Below are 14,902 nucleotides of genomic sequence, written 5' to 3'. Positions count from 1 at the left end.
CATTTCATTACCATTATTTCTAACAGAAAAACATAACTGGCTCCTGGACAAAAAAAAGTCACCAAAAATTAAAACACAAAAAGGTAATTTATATGCATGATAATAACACCACACACTTTTTTTATATTTTGTTATAACAAATTATTTCTATTTTGTCTTTTAATGTTATATTTTCACTTAATTATTCAGTAACCACTTGTTCAGTGCAGGGTTGTGATGGTTAGGATTAAGTGCCAGTTGAAAATGAAAACTAGAGCTTTTTTTCTGTTGGGAAAACCCCATACTAACAATGGAGGGAAGCATTGACTTTTTAAAAGTCTTTTATTGCATTTTTAATCTTATTTATATTTTGTGTTTTGTTTCAACCTGTTCCTGGACAGCTGGTATTTTAAACTGAGTGGTTCTCATTTGTGAGAACATCATCTCAGTGTGAGCAGTTTTCTTCTTTTTGAATTAAAACCACATTGCTACTAAAGGGCTGCTTTTCTGTAGCAGGTGTAAAACATGAGTGAAAGGCATTGTTTAAAAACAAAAAATTTGAACTTGGATTGTGGCGATGCTATTACAGCGGATATTTAAGGTGAGTGCAGTGTTTGTGAAATAATCACTATTGCAAACATTCATGAAACACCCAGAAGTCTCTTACCTCTTTTTCAAGATGCCAAATTGGTAATGTTTTAACTTTGTTTCTATGGAGCTGTCCTAAAGCTTGCAGACAGCTTTTTTCTAAGTGCACTGACCACAGTCCTGTAAAGATTATTAACAAAAAGCCCATTGTCCTTATTTTAATCACTTTTATTTCTAGCACTTTCTGTAATTGTTTGTCAAACTTTTTTCCCTGCATTAAACCATTTTATTGCAGTTTACAAGGTAGCCTGAAAGCCATGCAACAACTGCTTTTCAGTGGGAAAAAATGCTTTGCAGGGAAGCATAAGCCTGTTGCATTAAAAAACAAGCATCTTTATAAGCTTTTTTTTTTTTTTAAAGATAGGAGCCTGTTTTTTGAGGGCTCACTTAATTGCCTGTAAATAACCATTTTTACATCATGAATGTCAGCCAATTTGATATAGAACTTGAACTTAATATACTCTTAACACCTGTTTGCCTCAGTGTATATTGACTTTAGTAAATATTTTTTTTTTTCTGAGGCAGGGATTCTGAACTTTAAAGTTGTAAAGTATTAAAGGTAAAAACATTTACTCATGGAGAACAACAGTTGTCAATCACTGGGGATGACTGAAGATTTGGATGCAAGTAGTGCATGTCAGTTTGTTTTGGTGCACTGAAAAAAAATGCCTTAATTCAGCATAGCCAACCGTGTTACATGACAATGGGCTTCACCTTACTGAACAGATACATATTGAATAAATAAAAATAAAGAACCCATATAAAAGAATGTGTAGAATAACTTTGAAGAACTCCATCGTCAAACATTTTTAATAACCATTGCATGTGGTCATACAATACTGCATTATGCAACACACGGACATTTAAAAAAAAAAAAAAAAAAAAAACTTAAATATGTGAAAATTAAAAAAAAAAAAAAAAGGCTCAGGTATGTCCTTACAGTGGGCCAGTGCCCAAGCACCTGGTGACTATTAACGACTCTTTCCACTGCAGTCTGGTTGTTCCAGTGAGCAGCTGTGCATGAATGTTCCTAGGCAGAGCCAGCCATTTCCAGCTGGTGGAAGGAGGTGATGAGGTGATAGTGGGACTGTTCTTCCTCAGTCAGCTCCATGTTCCCTGGCCGCACCACTACAGCCACGTTCACACCTGCCTCTTCTGCAGCTTTCGCTTCTGCAAATGAGACAGACAAAGTATTAAAACCCATACAATAAGCAGGAAGTTCAGACTGTAGCCACTGGTGCAGTAGCAGCACATCTTGGTCCACAGCAGTGTCCAGTAAGACATGCAGATACATCTAAAGCTCTCGGTGTAACGCCCCAAAATTTCACAATACTTAGTTTAACATCTCAGTCCATCTGTACTTTGTACTGCTTGGACTTAATTTATTACACCTGACATTTAAATATGTATTCCTAAACTGCAACAACTAGTGATTTCATAAAAAGCTACTAGGAAGAGGTTCTGCACACGTAACAAGCATTATCAGATTGGGAGCACTGCTATGTGAAACTTTAAAGTATACAGCAATAAAGCATTCAAAATTTGGCATCAGTGAGATTACTTCAGGGGGGCGCAGTGGCTTGAACCGGGTCCTGCTCTCTGGTGGGTCTGGGGTTCGAGTCCTGCTTGGGGTGCCTTGCGATGGACTGACGTTCCATCCTGGGTGTGTCCCCTCCCCCTCCAGCCTTACGCCCTGTGTTGCCGGGTTACGCTCCGGCTCCCCACGACCCCGTATGGGACAAGCGGTTCAGAAAATGTGTGTGTATGTGTGTGAGAGATTACTTCAGGGAAGACCAAACTAGATTTTCAAGTTTCTTCTTAAGTTACCATATTTTCTGGAATCTCAACTTCTGTGGACCAAATAAAGAGCTGAAATAACATACATACCCCGTGTGACATCAGTAAGGAATATGATGTCTTCAGGGGAACAGCCAATTCGGTCTGCTATCCTCTGGTAGCTTTTGCTCTCTACTTTAAGTCCCATGTTGGTGTCAAAATGGCCATCAAACAGCTGTGAATATGTGGAGGTAAAATAACTTGTAATTTACTTATGTACAAAAACATGCACACTTTGAAAATAAATCAAAATGTACAAAAACCCCTATATTGGTGAAACGTTTTCATGAAACAAAGTTTTGCCTTAAGTGTTGTGTTACAGTACAGAAACACAGCCCCCCCACACTCCCCCCAAAAAAGGACACTCACATCTAAAACATTGCCTTCAACAGAGTAACCAAACAGCAGCTTCTGTGCCTCCACACTTCCTGAGGAATAGACATAAACCTTCAGACCGTGTCTTCTCCAACTCCTGATGGCAGGAACCACATCCTGGTACAATCTGTTTCAGATGCACATGAGAGAGAGAGAGAGAGAGAGAGAGAGAGAGAGAGAGAGAGAACCAAATGTGGGAATCAGTGGCAAGGTCTTGGGAATGGATGTCACAATAGGTCCCATCAAGCAACAGAAAGCTGCAAACCAGGAACTTCAACATTTTACAACAAACTGCATTTTTCAGGCCTTTGAGTTGGAGACAATATGATTTTTAGAGGGAGGAAATAACATACATATACTCTGTCCTTTTTGAACCTTAACTAGGCAATGGGTGTTTGAAAGAAATCCTGAGAAGAGACTTATATGTAGTAAACCATTCCCATTTATTGCCCCTCCTTGTCTCTCTGCACTGGCTTCCCGTAGCTGCTTGTATCAAATTCAAGACACTGGTTACAACCTACAAAGCCATCAACAACTCCTCGATATCTACAAGACCGGGCCGCTACTCTCCTCCACCTCTGCGTGCTTGGTGGTCTCACACACAAGAGATCCAAAAGCACAAAGGTTTTTTGTTCCTGCTCCGATGTGGTGGAATGACCTCCCCCTCTCACTCAAAACTGCTGAATCTCTCTCTACACCGAAGAGGCCTCAAAACACATCGTTTTCAGACTCACTTTCCCCAGTTTCATAATTGCTTGATAAATGTATATGTGTAGGTTTAATAATTTATTTTAAAACAGCCTATATGCAGCTACTTGTGCAATGTATACTGGTTTACATAGTCATATGGGACTGTATTCAAAAAATCACCTGCATCCAAGTCTCTCTATCTGCTAAATCGCATGAAAGTAAACCACAAGTTCCATCCATCTTCCTAGCATACGAAATATGTCCAGCTACTTACTCGCCTTTGATTTTCCCAGACATGTATGCCGTCCTCCACATGTGTCCCTGCAGCTGCTTTAGTGCAGTGGTCTTCCTGTCGGCTGCCATCTGCCACAGCACGTTGTCCACAACCTCGCGGATAGCCTTCTCCTCGTCAGTGTGCACCGTCTGATCCACGCTGTGGACCGGGCCGGCCCGATGTTGCCGAGCATCTTCTTCCGCCTGCCACCAAACATCTGCTGTTATTTCCAATAGCGCAGGGCTGATCACTTGGCATGCTGTTCATTATTTTACCTTGGGACTTCATTCTGCATTGCAGTTACACATCTGTGGGGAAGCGACGGATGGACGGACGGACGGACGGACGGCCATAACCTCAAACTAACCTGTCTCACAACAGTCTAAACCCAACTCACGTTCCCCTTTTACGAAGTAGAATGTCAGCGAGTGTGAGAATCCTGAAATTGCAGAGCAACATTAAGGATGGAAAAAAAAAAAACTTGAAATAAATCACTAAAATGCACAAAAAAAAAAAAAAAAAAAAACCTCTTTTCCAGTCTGCTTCCCTCCCCTCGTGATAAAACAGTGGAGAGAGGGGGGAAAAAAAAAAAACAAAACAAAAAAAAACACAATCACTGAAGAAAGTAACAACTGTGGGAAAAGTTCACAATCTGAATCTTCAGATTAATACGGAAAATCATAAAATACATTCTATGGTTTCATTATATTACACATATGAATACAAACAAAATTAACAAAAAATGCAGCACAGTCCTCCTGTCTAGAAGCTAGTTTTTTGGACGGTGGCTGTATTACGGTTCCGGCTACGATTATTGATTATTATTATTATTATTATTATTATTGCAGCAACACATCATCAGTAGAGCAGGGGTGGGAAGACAGAGCCGGACGGCCTCCTTTCTTTCCCAGGTTTGGAACAATCGGCTCCTTTGGAAGCGCGTTTTTGCGGCTCAATTCCGTGACTCTGCGAAGGACCGAAGCCCTCCGTCGGAATGATGAGGAGAGAACAGCTCGTCTTGACAACTCGAGTCGCCCTCGCCCACCCCCTCCCCCTTTGTCTAGAAGGATCCCACTTACCCCTCCAACTCACTAAAACACGAGAAGAGCACAACAGGTGCGACGCTGAGCTCCTTCCTTCCATGATCAACGACGTCACGATCTGCCCACAGCATAACTCAAGTACCTGCTTTTTTAGGAGCTGCACGTCTTGTTTGCATTCGTCCTCTTCCCAGTGTGCAGACAGATACTCCTCCAGATGCTCCCTGATGTACGGGAATAAAATGTCCTGCAAGGCAGAGGAAGGATCACCGACATGTACCGACTCTACTAGACTAAGGTCAACCCGCAGCACATCTGGAATCCAGCTAGCGAACACACTGTGTGATCATCATCATCATGATGATGATGACATGACATGTGCTGCCATTGCAGAAACATGATGATTACCTTAACAAAAGTTATCGGCGTTGTGGTTCCCTCGATATCCAGTAAAACGACGCTGATGTTGGCTGGCAATACAAGTGAAGCCATTTTAAGTTGGAAAGACAAAAAAAAAAAAAAAAAAAACAAAAAAACAAAACCTGGCTGGTCAGTTAAACGACTCCAGCGATATCTCGGCTATAGATTTTTAGCTGTAGCTAACAGACTAGCTAATGGACTTCACGTGTGGTACGATCCCTTTAAGAAAGTGCCCTCCGTTTTATGTTTAGCCGATATAAAAGTCCTCCCTGCGGTCAAAATTTCGAAGGATAAATCCACTTTCAAGATTAATTTTCATATAAATCATATGAGCCAATTCGCGGAACGACGCGGCCAGATATTAAAATATAGTCCTTTTGTCTATCTAAATTTTTCAGACTGTCTCGACAAATTTGTCATATTTTATTTAAGCGAGCAACATATGCGGCAACCGTCGACGCCCTCTTCCCTTTCATGTTAAGGGCAACGACGCCTGAAACGAATCTTACAGACAGCCAGGATACGACGGAACGGCGCGTCGGCTCATTGGTCAGTGAGGATCACGTGTCTAACACAACTGAAACAGACATGTGGTGGTGGAACATGTCCTTGCAGTTACAATATATTGGAACTCGTCATTTATGAAGCAGGTTAACTGGAAAAAATATTGGATGACCTCCAATAAATATTGAATGACCAATACGATTAAGGTACTTTCATTTAAATTACTCAAATTTGCCCATAAAGACCGTTGTTGTGTAACGATGTAGGATGAAAATAGATGATCAATGCACTTCTTGTGAAAGTAGCCCTGAAACCATTCAGCATGATTCAGCATTTATTTTCGTTATGTCCCCTGGTAAAAACCTTTTTCAATCTTTAGATTGAAGTACAATTTTCTATTTTAAAAGAGGTAACTATTGGTGAAGGCAGCTGGTGGTGTTGTGAGTGGAGTGGCTGCCTTTACTCCAAGGTTGCTGCTTTGATTCCTGCCTCTGGCTAATAGTATAGGGCTCTAGTTTGTTTTCCATTAAACTTTATTTAATAAAGTTATTGTGTAAAAGTGTCTGCTAAATAAATAAACTTACTGTATACATCACATGAGTACTGCAAATAGGGGTTGTATTAAATTATTAAACAGATTACATGTAGCACAGAGGAGATTTTGAGACACTTGTTGAATGTTGACAGAGATTCAATACATATCCATAGCCCATAATTACATTTAACTGAGACTTTTCTCCAAAAAAGTTTACAATGATAATTTAGAATCCCCCCATGGAGCTACTAGAAACCGGCTCAGGAGTCAGGGTAAAAGGAATGTGCTCTTTATTTAATGAGTCCATGTCTTTTTTGCACAATAAAGTCACAAAGTCTCTCTCCAATAACAAACATTTAAAGCTCAAAAAAGAAAAGGATCCCCTTTCTGGGTTCAGAAAATCCAGCTGACCTACATCTTCCACACACTAACACACCCAAGACCATCCCCCTTAGCAGCCTCACCCAAACATCATATAACACACATGCGTCTCCAAAACATATAAAATACTTATTCAAAAATACAATATAAACAGTACCAACCCCCCTAAAACATAAGATAAAACTAATAAACAGTAGAAGATACATACACATATAATAAATTACAATCACCAATGTCAAAACCATTTAAAGGTGCAAGTTATCTAAATAAAGCAAGGCCTACTAAAAATTAGTGAACACAACACTGTACACATAAAATTCACACATATCTAATGAGTATATAATAAGAACATACTGCCACCCCCCTCTGATCAGAACAGCAGTCTTACCAAAGATGCTTTAAACAGTACAAGCAGTACTGAATGCAGGAGAATCCCCCTAGGTGACCCTCAGCCCCCCTACCGCACCCCATGGTCAAGGGGTCACCTGCAGAACTCCCTAGAATTCCCCTCTTGATCACTGAGCATAATCAGAACGACAACCAATCAGAACAACACACACAGAACTATGTACATACATGAACACTAATATTGACTATTTACACTAAGCTATTACAACTCCCCTCAGTGCCGTTACAATAAGCTACCTACAGTTAATTTAGTCATTCATACAGCCGGGCAACTTCATTGAGGCAATATTTGTTTTCTTCTTTAATTTAAGTACCCTGACCAAGGGTATTATTGCAATAGGTGAGATTTTAACAGACAGCCTTTGGATTCCAAAGCTGAAGCTCTAACCACGATGCTGTCAGCTCCCTGAAATAACACACTTAAACACACAATGAACAACTAAGTAAATCTTTACATACCACCACCAAAAATTTGAATTAAATGTTGAACAAGCGTCATTGAACTTCAGTGGAAGCGAGTGTATCATGTGCAAAGCATACATGTGTAGCGGTATGTATGTTGCAGTAGGCAGGGTAAGTAGGGTTAACTGCCTCTAAGCAGAGGTCACATGTTCAAATCACATCTCCTGCTGTAGTACCCATGAGCAAGATACTTTTTATAAATTGCTCCAGTAAAAATTACCCTACTCAAATAATTGTAAGTAGGTTTATGTGTTCCCTTCGAAGAAATGTGCCAGACAGGGCAAGGTCCTGCCAGGCATATGACAGTGTAAATTAATTTACTTCCTTTTACACAGTTTACTGATTTTAATTATTAGTGGTAGTTCACATTCCTCATAATTGCAGTCTTTAGTCATCATGCAGGCTGTATTTGATTCCCCTGGGCTAAAAAAACTGCAGTATTACAGTAACATTTGCAACATTCAACTTTAGTAATCTCCTTGCATTTTAAGAGGCAAGTATTTGTATTAAACACTGGGAAACATTCTTACAGATGTCATACTCTTGGTCCCAAAATTTTATAACAAGCTGAAGCACACATACAGGATGGTGCACTTGCTGTTTTCTTCTCTCAATTAGAAGATCCTGAAACAGAAGCAAGGTCTCAGACTCACCAGGTTCACCACAGCAACAGCATATCTTCTGTTCAGGAGAACCTGATGACAGTACCCTTTTTTATAGAGACCCAATTCAGTTAGATCCAACTGTACAGCCTGTCCATGAATAGCATCAGTTACCCTAGCAACAGGCAAAACCTTAAGTCATAAAGGGGCACAACCATTTACATGGTTTTCTCCAAAGCAACTTCCTATGAACTGTATGCAGTACTATCAGTCCACACACCTTATTCACCAAGGTGACTTACACTACTAGACAGAGTACTTACAACGGGCCCCTTATTTATTTTTAAACATTGTGGCACATACCCCTGGGTTCAAATGGAGGCGAAGAAAGACCGGAAACACTCATTTCTAACGTTTATTCAAAATACCGGCACACAGAAAAAATAATATTCTCAGTTCATCAATCACTTGTCCTGAAAGCCCTCCAACCCGAGCCAGCACTCCCAGCCTCCTTAACGCACCTCACCCTGACTTTCTCTCCTTCCTAATGCCAAACACAGTCACCCCATTATTTTCTCCATAAGTTCCCCCAATGGTTGCACACTTTAATTCACATTTTCCCACAATCCAACTATTTACAGTAGACCCATTTCCCGCCAAAACTCTCGGTAACACGAGTCATTACAATATGAAAAGAAGTGTCCAGAACTCCACCAGTTCAGCCGATACAGGAGGATATCCCAGAGACAAAGACACCTCAGTCAGTGGGCAGAGAATGTTACAGACACCAGCACTGAAACTTTCTGAAACTGGCAGACTCCAGTCCTTTCAACCTGATCATTATGTCCCGGACTGTGTGTGTGTGTTCTGTGTCTCCCATGGGATTTCTCTTGACCCTGCGAAATGAACACATTTATTGTAATAGACACAGCTCATCCTGATTAAAACAAAATTCGAACATATCCCGCAAGCATCAAATCTCGCGTGTTGACGAAAGGCGGCCAAGGGGCGGGGCCTCAAAGCACCGCCCACACAAGAGACAGATGAGTCCTCATCTTCCGGCCGCCTAGTTCTGTCAGCCATTTTGCACAACGCCGTGGCGACGTCGTCCATATTTTTGGGTTCGCGTTGTCTGGAGACCCTGTTCTTTATTTCAGTGTAATATTTAATTCATTGCCCTTAGTCACCCAAAAATGGAAACCGAAGGACACGCTGATTTCAGCACAGACGAATTTCCCGAAGGATCTAAAATCAACGCGAGCAAAAACCAACAAGATGATGGGTAAGTCTGTGTAAGCTGGCCGTGAAACAAGATGGCGAAGTCGGCGAACTTGAATGTGTTGGAAGACACAGCCTGCTCTCTTAAAAAAATATATATATATATTCACTGATCATGATGTCGAGTGACATGTCGCTGTTATTTATTCCAAAAGTTGCTGGTTAGTGTTGTCGTATGATAAAGAATGTGTACAATTGTATTTTTTTTTTTTAAATTATTGTATTTCTCTGTAGTCTGTAATTTTTGAGTAGGTAGCAACGTATTTATCCGGGTCGCAGGAAGTCTACCTGCACTTACAGAAACAGGTCGACAAGTTTTAATTTAGTTTTTTCCGTTTTTTGTTTATTTCTGTTGTATATAATTTAAATATAACTGGTGAAGAAATTTCCTCGTACTTCTACGGCGAAGGAGCTTAATATGGCGCAGAGAGCAGATCGATCGTGTAGTACTTAGTACGCGTAGTTCTTCATTTTCCCCTGACGACGGTATTTGTATGATGATGAGCGCCTCACTGCTTCTACACTTCTCACTCGCTCAGAATTTGCATTTGGAAAGTCAGTAGAAAAGCTGATCTATTGTGACGGAATTTATTTTTTTTTCTTGACTCATGAATGTCTGAAATGCATCATCGTTCGAGTACGCGCCTCATTACTTTATTTTCCGCGTTGAAACGCCGCTGCCGCCTCACGTTTGTGTGTGATGCCTGGCGCGAAAACTGGGTATGTGGTATTAAGAAATGCAGAATGAATGAAATTGCGTCCGATTGTCTTTTTCCAGAAACACAAACGTATTTCCTTCTGTCTACAGCAGTGGAGGGGATCCACAGTGTGGGCGTGAAAGCGTGTGTTTCCATGATTGATTTCGATAATCCAGAACCGGTTCTTATTTTGAAAAATGAATTGAGGTAAAAGTGCCAACAATTCCTGCATTAGCGAGGCACACCAGCCTTGTAAGTTGGCACAGAAGTTCTTTAGCCTTTGTCTTGGTCCTCCTTAGTGTATGCAAGGAATCCCACAGAACCCCAGAAAATGATTGAATCTCTGAAAACAACACCTGTGCATAACATGTATATTTCATTGATGATTTGCTCTGAAATTACTATGATTTCCCCATGTATTCTGCTGGGTCATTTTAACACTTACCCTTTTGCCCCTCCACCTCTGACCTTTTGGTGGTCCAACACACAAGCAGTCCAAAATCAACAGCCTGGCATCCTCTGTTTTGCCTGAGATGTGATAGAATGAGTTCAACTGCTGAATTGCTCTCAGTGCTGAAGAAGGGTCTCTAAACATGTTTTCCTAATCCCCTCTGTTCCATAAGCGTCCACTGCATCGCTACAAATTACATTCTTTCTTTTGTATTCCTATGTGGCTACTTGTACATACAAACTGCTTTTGCAGTTTTATGTCTTCATGTAGCATTTGTTTTTCTTTGTGAAATACAAAATGTGTGAAATGATCATGGGTACTAAAGCAGGAGGTGGGATTTGAACCTAGGGTTCCTCCATTGCAAGGTGACAGCTCTAACCTGTACCACTTCAACAAATGGGTCAAGCTGTAGTGAACAGCAGACAGTCCTACAACTTACCAGTATAGAACGCAGTCTAGAGCGTATCAAAGTACTTCACATTTAGTATTATGTTCCTTATGATTTCTCACATTTTGAAGATATTCAGTAATTTTTGTAGTTCTTTAATTGCTAGAACACTTCAGACAATTTGAGTTCTTCGTAAACACAAATGATTAATTCATTGAAACCTGTAAATGATGACTAGGTACTGTTTATGTAACAATGGAAACGTGGCAGCTTTCAGTTTATTTTAGTAGACAGATCTTAAGTTGCTCAAATTGGTCTTAGTGATGTGCTGTATCTATTGACAATATTTAACCTTTATTTCATAGGAAAATGTTCATTGGGGGGCTCAGTTGGGATACCAGCAAGAAGGATCTCACAGACTACCTGTCAAAGTTTGGTGAAGTATTGGACTGCACCATTAAAACAGACCCCATGACAGGAAGATCTAGAGGCTTTGGCTTTGTCCTCTTCAAAGATGCAGACAGTGTGGAAAGGGTAACTGACACTCATATTAATTTTAATTTAGGATTATTTAAGAATGTTTCAGTTGGTAATTCACACTGCTGCCCCAGGTATTGGAGCTGAAAGAGCACAAGTTGGATGGGAAACTGATTGATCCCAAACGAGCCAAAGCCATGAAGGGGAAGGAGCCTCCCAAAAAAGTGTTTGTTGGAGGCTTGAGCCCGGAGACATCGGAGGATCAGATTCGTGAATATTTTGGAAAATTTGGCGACGTAAGTAACGCTCGGCATGGGTAAGAAGGTCTAGTAGAGCAGTGCATATTTTTTTCTAATAGTTTTTTCTTTGAGTCACTTACTTTTGTTCAGTTGAACAGAACTTCAGCAAACCAATTAACCAGGAAACTTCTGCAATTTATTTGATTGTGACAACAGATTGAGAGCATTGAACTTCCCATGGACACCAAAACAAATGAAAGAAGGGGATTCTGCTTTGTGACATACCTGGAGGAAGAGCCTGTCCAGAAGCTTCTGGAAAACCGATATCATCAAGTGGGATCAGGAAAGGCATGTAACCTCAATTTGAATGTGCATCTCTTGTCTGTTTCTTGAGGTTTATAGCTACATGTTAAGTCTGTTGTCTGCATGTTTTACAGAGCTGATTTTTATTTTTTGACAAATGTTTCCCTTGTTCTTCATCAAGGATGGTTATCTGAAGTCTTTAAGAAAATCCATAGGCACAGTTCATGAACTGTTGTTGTCTGAGCCGTAAATGATAGTGGACCTGAAAGCATTTCTCATCCTGCAGTGTGAAATCAAGGTTGCCCAGCCAAAGGAAGTTTATAGACAACAGCAGCAGCACAGGGGTGCACGGAGCAGCTATGGGGGTAGAGGGTCCAGAGGCCGTGGACGGGGAGGTAGGATTAATGTTTTATGTACGTGTTAAGTTTAATAAAAGGTATAATACGGATAATACAGCTTCTTTATCACTACATACTGAAAGCAGTCTGAATTCAGGGGTTGATTATATTGTGCCCTTTACACAGGTCAAAGTCAGAGCTATAACCAGGGTTACAGCAACTACTATGGACAGAATTATGGGAGCTATGGAAATGGATACAACCAAGGATACAATGACTATAGTGGTTATGATTACTCTGGCTACAACTATAATAGCTATGGCTATGGACAGGGCTACGATGACTACAATGGTAAGCTGCATAACTAAAAATGTCACCTTTTGCAAGTTTAAGTGTACCTGTATTTTAAGAAAAAAAATCATTCTGCTGTTTCTACTCATCTATTACTGTTACAAATGAAAAGCATTGTGTACTTGAAGTAGTTCTTTGAAAAAATCTCCAGGAGGAAAAGGCTCAGTATTCGACTGCAACAAATACTCAATTCTGTTGGATAAATGACTATACCTTGGTTTTGAAGTGCAGTAGTGATGGCATTCATAATTTTACATTATCCTATCAAAATGTTTACTCTGTTTAGCAGTGTATGTTGATCATCCTTTTCTCTTTGGTTTTACACAATGGAAATTACTAAAAATTCTATATAAAATGTTTGCATGTATTCAGCATTTTACAGTTGATTACACTTTTGCTTAAACCTATAAATTATTCTGACAAGTTACATATACTGCAAAAGGTACACTTAAGTGAAATCTTACCTCTGGTATCTGTGTGATTAGGCCAGCAGAGCAGTTACGGCAAGGCTTCCAGAGAAGGAGGAAACCACCAGAACAACTATCAGCCATACTGACTTGAACCCGGCCTGATATAATTTTGGTAAGGATACGTTTCAAGACTGAGCTGTTGCCTGCTTACAATACTTAAAGATCAATAGACAGATTTACAAAAATTCAAACCAAAACAAGTGGTATGAAATTACCATGCACCCTATTTGAATGTTTTGGTGAAATTGTCTATAGATCTTTAACCGCTCTCATTGTAATAGCAGTTTGCTTTTAACTCTCCAGAAAACATAAGTGTTTCTTTGTAGATTTTTTTCCTGCCTTTGTTTTCATAACAGGTGATCATATGGAAATAACATTGATAGCAATAACAGGTAAAGTACTGCTAAAGGGTACAAAGTAAGGACCTATCCTTTACCTCTTTTCTTTCCCTAACTGTGATTATTGTACCTTGTTTGTACCTGCCAGCGGGGGACTTCATTGCAGGCCGTGTGTCGCCTGACCACGACATTCTCTGGGCGTCGCACATAGCGGGCAGAGAGCACGGCATGCACAAGAAAACGCTGTCCTGTGGTATGGTCTCTTCCAACTTAATGTACCAGCGTAAAAAAAGGAAAACTCGCACTTTTTTATTTTTAAGTTGACCGTGTTTTCTTTAACAATTTATTAAATTGGTTTTTTGCAGGAATTAAAACATGAAAACCTAATGGTGGTTTTAAAGTGTTTCAACGACTGTATTGTATTTATTTTAGTGTTCTTGTATTTCAGTTCTGGACCTTCTGTGCTTTTTTCCTTTTCTAAAATGAACCCCCCCTGTAAGATGCTTAAACTTAATGCTTGCTTTTTCTTTATAGCCATTAGAGAACTTCAAATGATAAACACCACAAGCCTTTTTCTGAAAACATAGCTGTTGAAGATCATATGTAAACAAGCTTTCTGAAGCCATAAAAAGCTAATGCAAATTCCTGGACCAATGTATTTAAGGAAGTTCACTTGAATGAAAGATATAAATAGTATACAGCACAGTTAGGGAAATGTTTGGATCTGCTCCTTAGTGGTGAGATTATTCACCAATTAAGTGGAGCTGAAGCTTTTTCTGGCTAGTCATACCCCCTTTATGAAGTTGCATGTTGTACATATGATCTTTGAAACAGAAATGGGAGAACTTAATAGCTTAAAGTTGACAGCACAAGAAGTTTGTCAGTGAAACATGGGCATTCTCTAATTTTCGCTTTAACATCTTCTGTTGTCCAGATTCTTGACATACTACTTCTCTTCCAGGTGGGCGGGCCAGCTGAGACCTACTTCGTACCCTGGAGGCAGCTTGGAGACGATTTTCCTTTTTAAATCAAAGGTTCTTGTTTTTACTTTTTTCTTTCCAGAAATGGGGATCGATGCCAAGTGCCCAACTTTGTAAATAGGTTTTTTCACTTTGGAATTGATCATCCTCTACATTGACAATGTCTGCATTGTAATGCAATGTTTTGTTTGTCATTGTTTTGTAAAGTGTTCCATTTTGTTTATTTTCAGCTCTTAAAGGGGTTATTAAAGACTGCGGGTACAAAACTTCTGTGTGTGTAGTGTTTCTAGTCTTGGGTTTGATTTTGGTGAGTTAAGTCTGTTACAGTTAAGCTATCCTGGTACTTTTGTTCAACAAAACTAAAATGAGAGGATCCTTGTGAGGCAACAGCCACTTAAAGAAAACCAACCACTTTTCTATGTTGTGTTGAGCAGTGG

At 39.9% G+C, this 14,902-nt stretch overlaps 2 protein-coding genes across 4 annotated transcripts; one reads left to right on the top strand and one right to left on the bottom strand.

Moving 5' to 3' along the window:
* Positions 1–969: 969 nt before the first annotated feature.
* Positions 970–5,780, bottom strand: enoph1 (enolase-phosphatase 1). Its single transcript, XM_018744844.2, has 6 exons — positions 5,251–5,780; positions 4,988–5,089; positions 3,803–4,005; positions 2,833–2,965; positions 2,515–2,638; positions 970–1,797 (listed from the first exon to the last, which is right to left on the bottom strand). Exons 1-6 carry the CDS (start codon positions 5,332–5,334, stop codon positions 1,658–1,660), a joined length of 786 nt encoding a protein of 261 aa, XP_018600360.1. The 5' UTR covers positions 5,335–5,780; the 3' UTR covers positions 970–1,657.
* Positions 5,781–9,207: 3,427 nt separating this feature from the next.
* Positions 9,208–14,731, top strand: hnrnpdl (heterogeneous nuclear ribonucleoprotein D-like). Of its 3 annotated transcripts, XR_001965795.2 has the most exons (9): positions 9,208–9,436; positions 11,335–11,503; positions 11,581–11,742; positions 11,902–12,033; positions 12,275–12,383; positions 12,513–12,677; positions 13,163–13,259; positions 13,634–13,738; positions 14,447–14,731. XR_001965795.2 is itself a non-coding variant. In XM_018744837.2 (8 exons), exons 1-7 carry the CDS (start codon positions 9,348–9,350, stop codon positions 13,231–13,233), a joined length of 897 nt encoding a protein of 298 aa, XP_018600353.1. In that variant the 5' UTR covers positions 9,208–9,347; the 3' UTR covers positions 13,234–13,259; positions 14,447–14,731. The 3 variants fall into 3 exon arrangements, 2 of the variants coding, with proteins under 2 accessions (XP_018600353.1, XP_018600354.1); XM_018744837.2 differs by lacking the exon at positions 13,634–13,738; XM_018744838.2 differs by having other exon boundaries at positions 13,634–14,731.
* The last annotated feature ends 171 nt before the right edge of the window (positions 14,732–14,902 follow it).

Source organism: Scleropages formosus, chromosome 6 (genome assembly GCF_900964775.1).
Source record: "Scleropages formosus chromosome 6, fSclFor1.1, whole genome shotgun sequence".
Classification (NCBI taxonomy): Eukaryota; Metazoa; Chordata; class Actinopteri; order Osteoglossiformes; family Osteoglossidae; genus Scleropages; species Scleropages formosus.
This window is presented reverse-complemented; position numbering and strand designations above follow the sequence as displayed.

Excerpts from the sequence above, each read along its gene's own strand:
- enoph1 (XM_018744844.2), bottom strand. The coding sequence starts at position 5,334 with ATGGCTTCACTTGTATTGCCAGCCAACATCAGCGTCGTTTTACTGGAT. Across the intron at positions 4,006-4,987 it reads TGCAGCTCCTAAAAAAGCAG|GCGGAAGAAGATGCTCGGCA; the intron begins GTACTTGAGTTA and ends GTTTGGTGGCAG. Across the intron at positions 2,639-2,832 it reads TTGAAGGCAATGTTTTAGAT|CTGTTTGATGGCCATTTTGA; the intron begins GTGAGTGTCCTT and ends ACATATTCACAG.
- hnrnpdl (XM_018744837.2), top strand. The coding sequence starts at position 9,348 with ATGGAAACCGAAGGACACGCTGATTTCAGCACAGACGAATTTCCCGAA. Across the intron at positions 9,437-11,334 it reads AAAAACCAACAAGATGATGG|GAAAATGTTCATTGGGGGGC; the intron begins GTAAGTCTGTGT and ends TTTATTTCATAG. Across the intron at positions 12,384-12,512 it reads CAGAGGCCGTGGACGGGGAG|GTCAAAGTCAGAGCTATAAC; the intron begins GTAGGATTAATG and ends CCCTTTACACAG.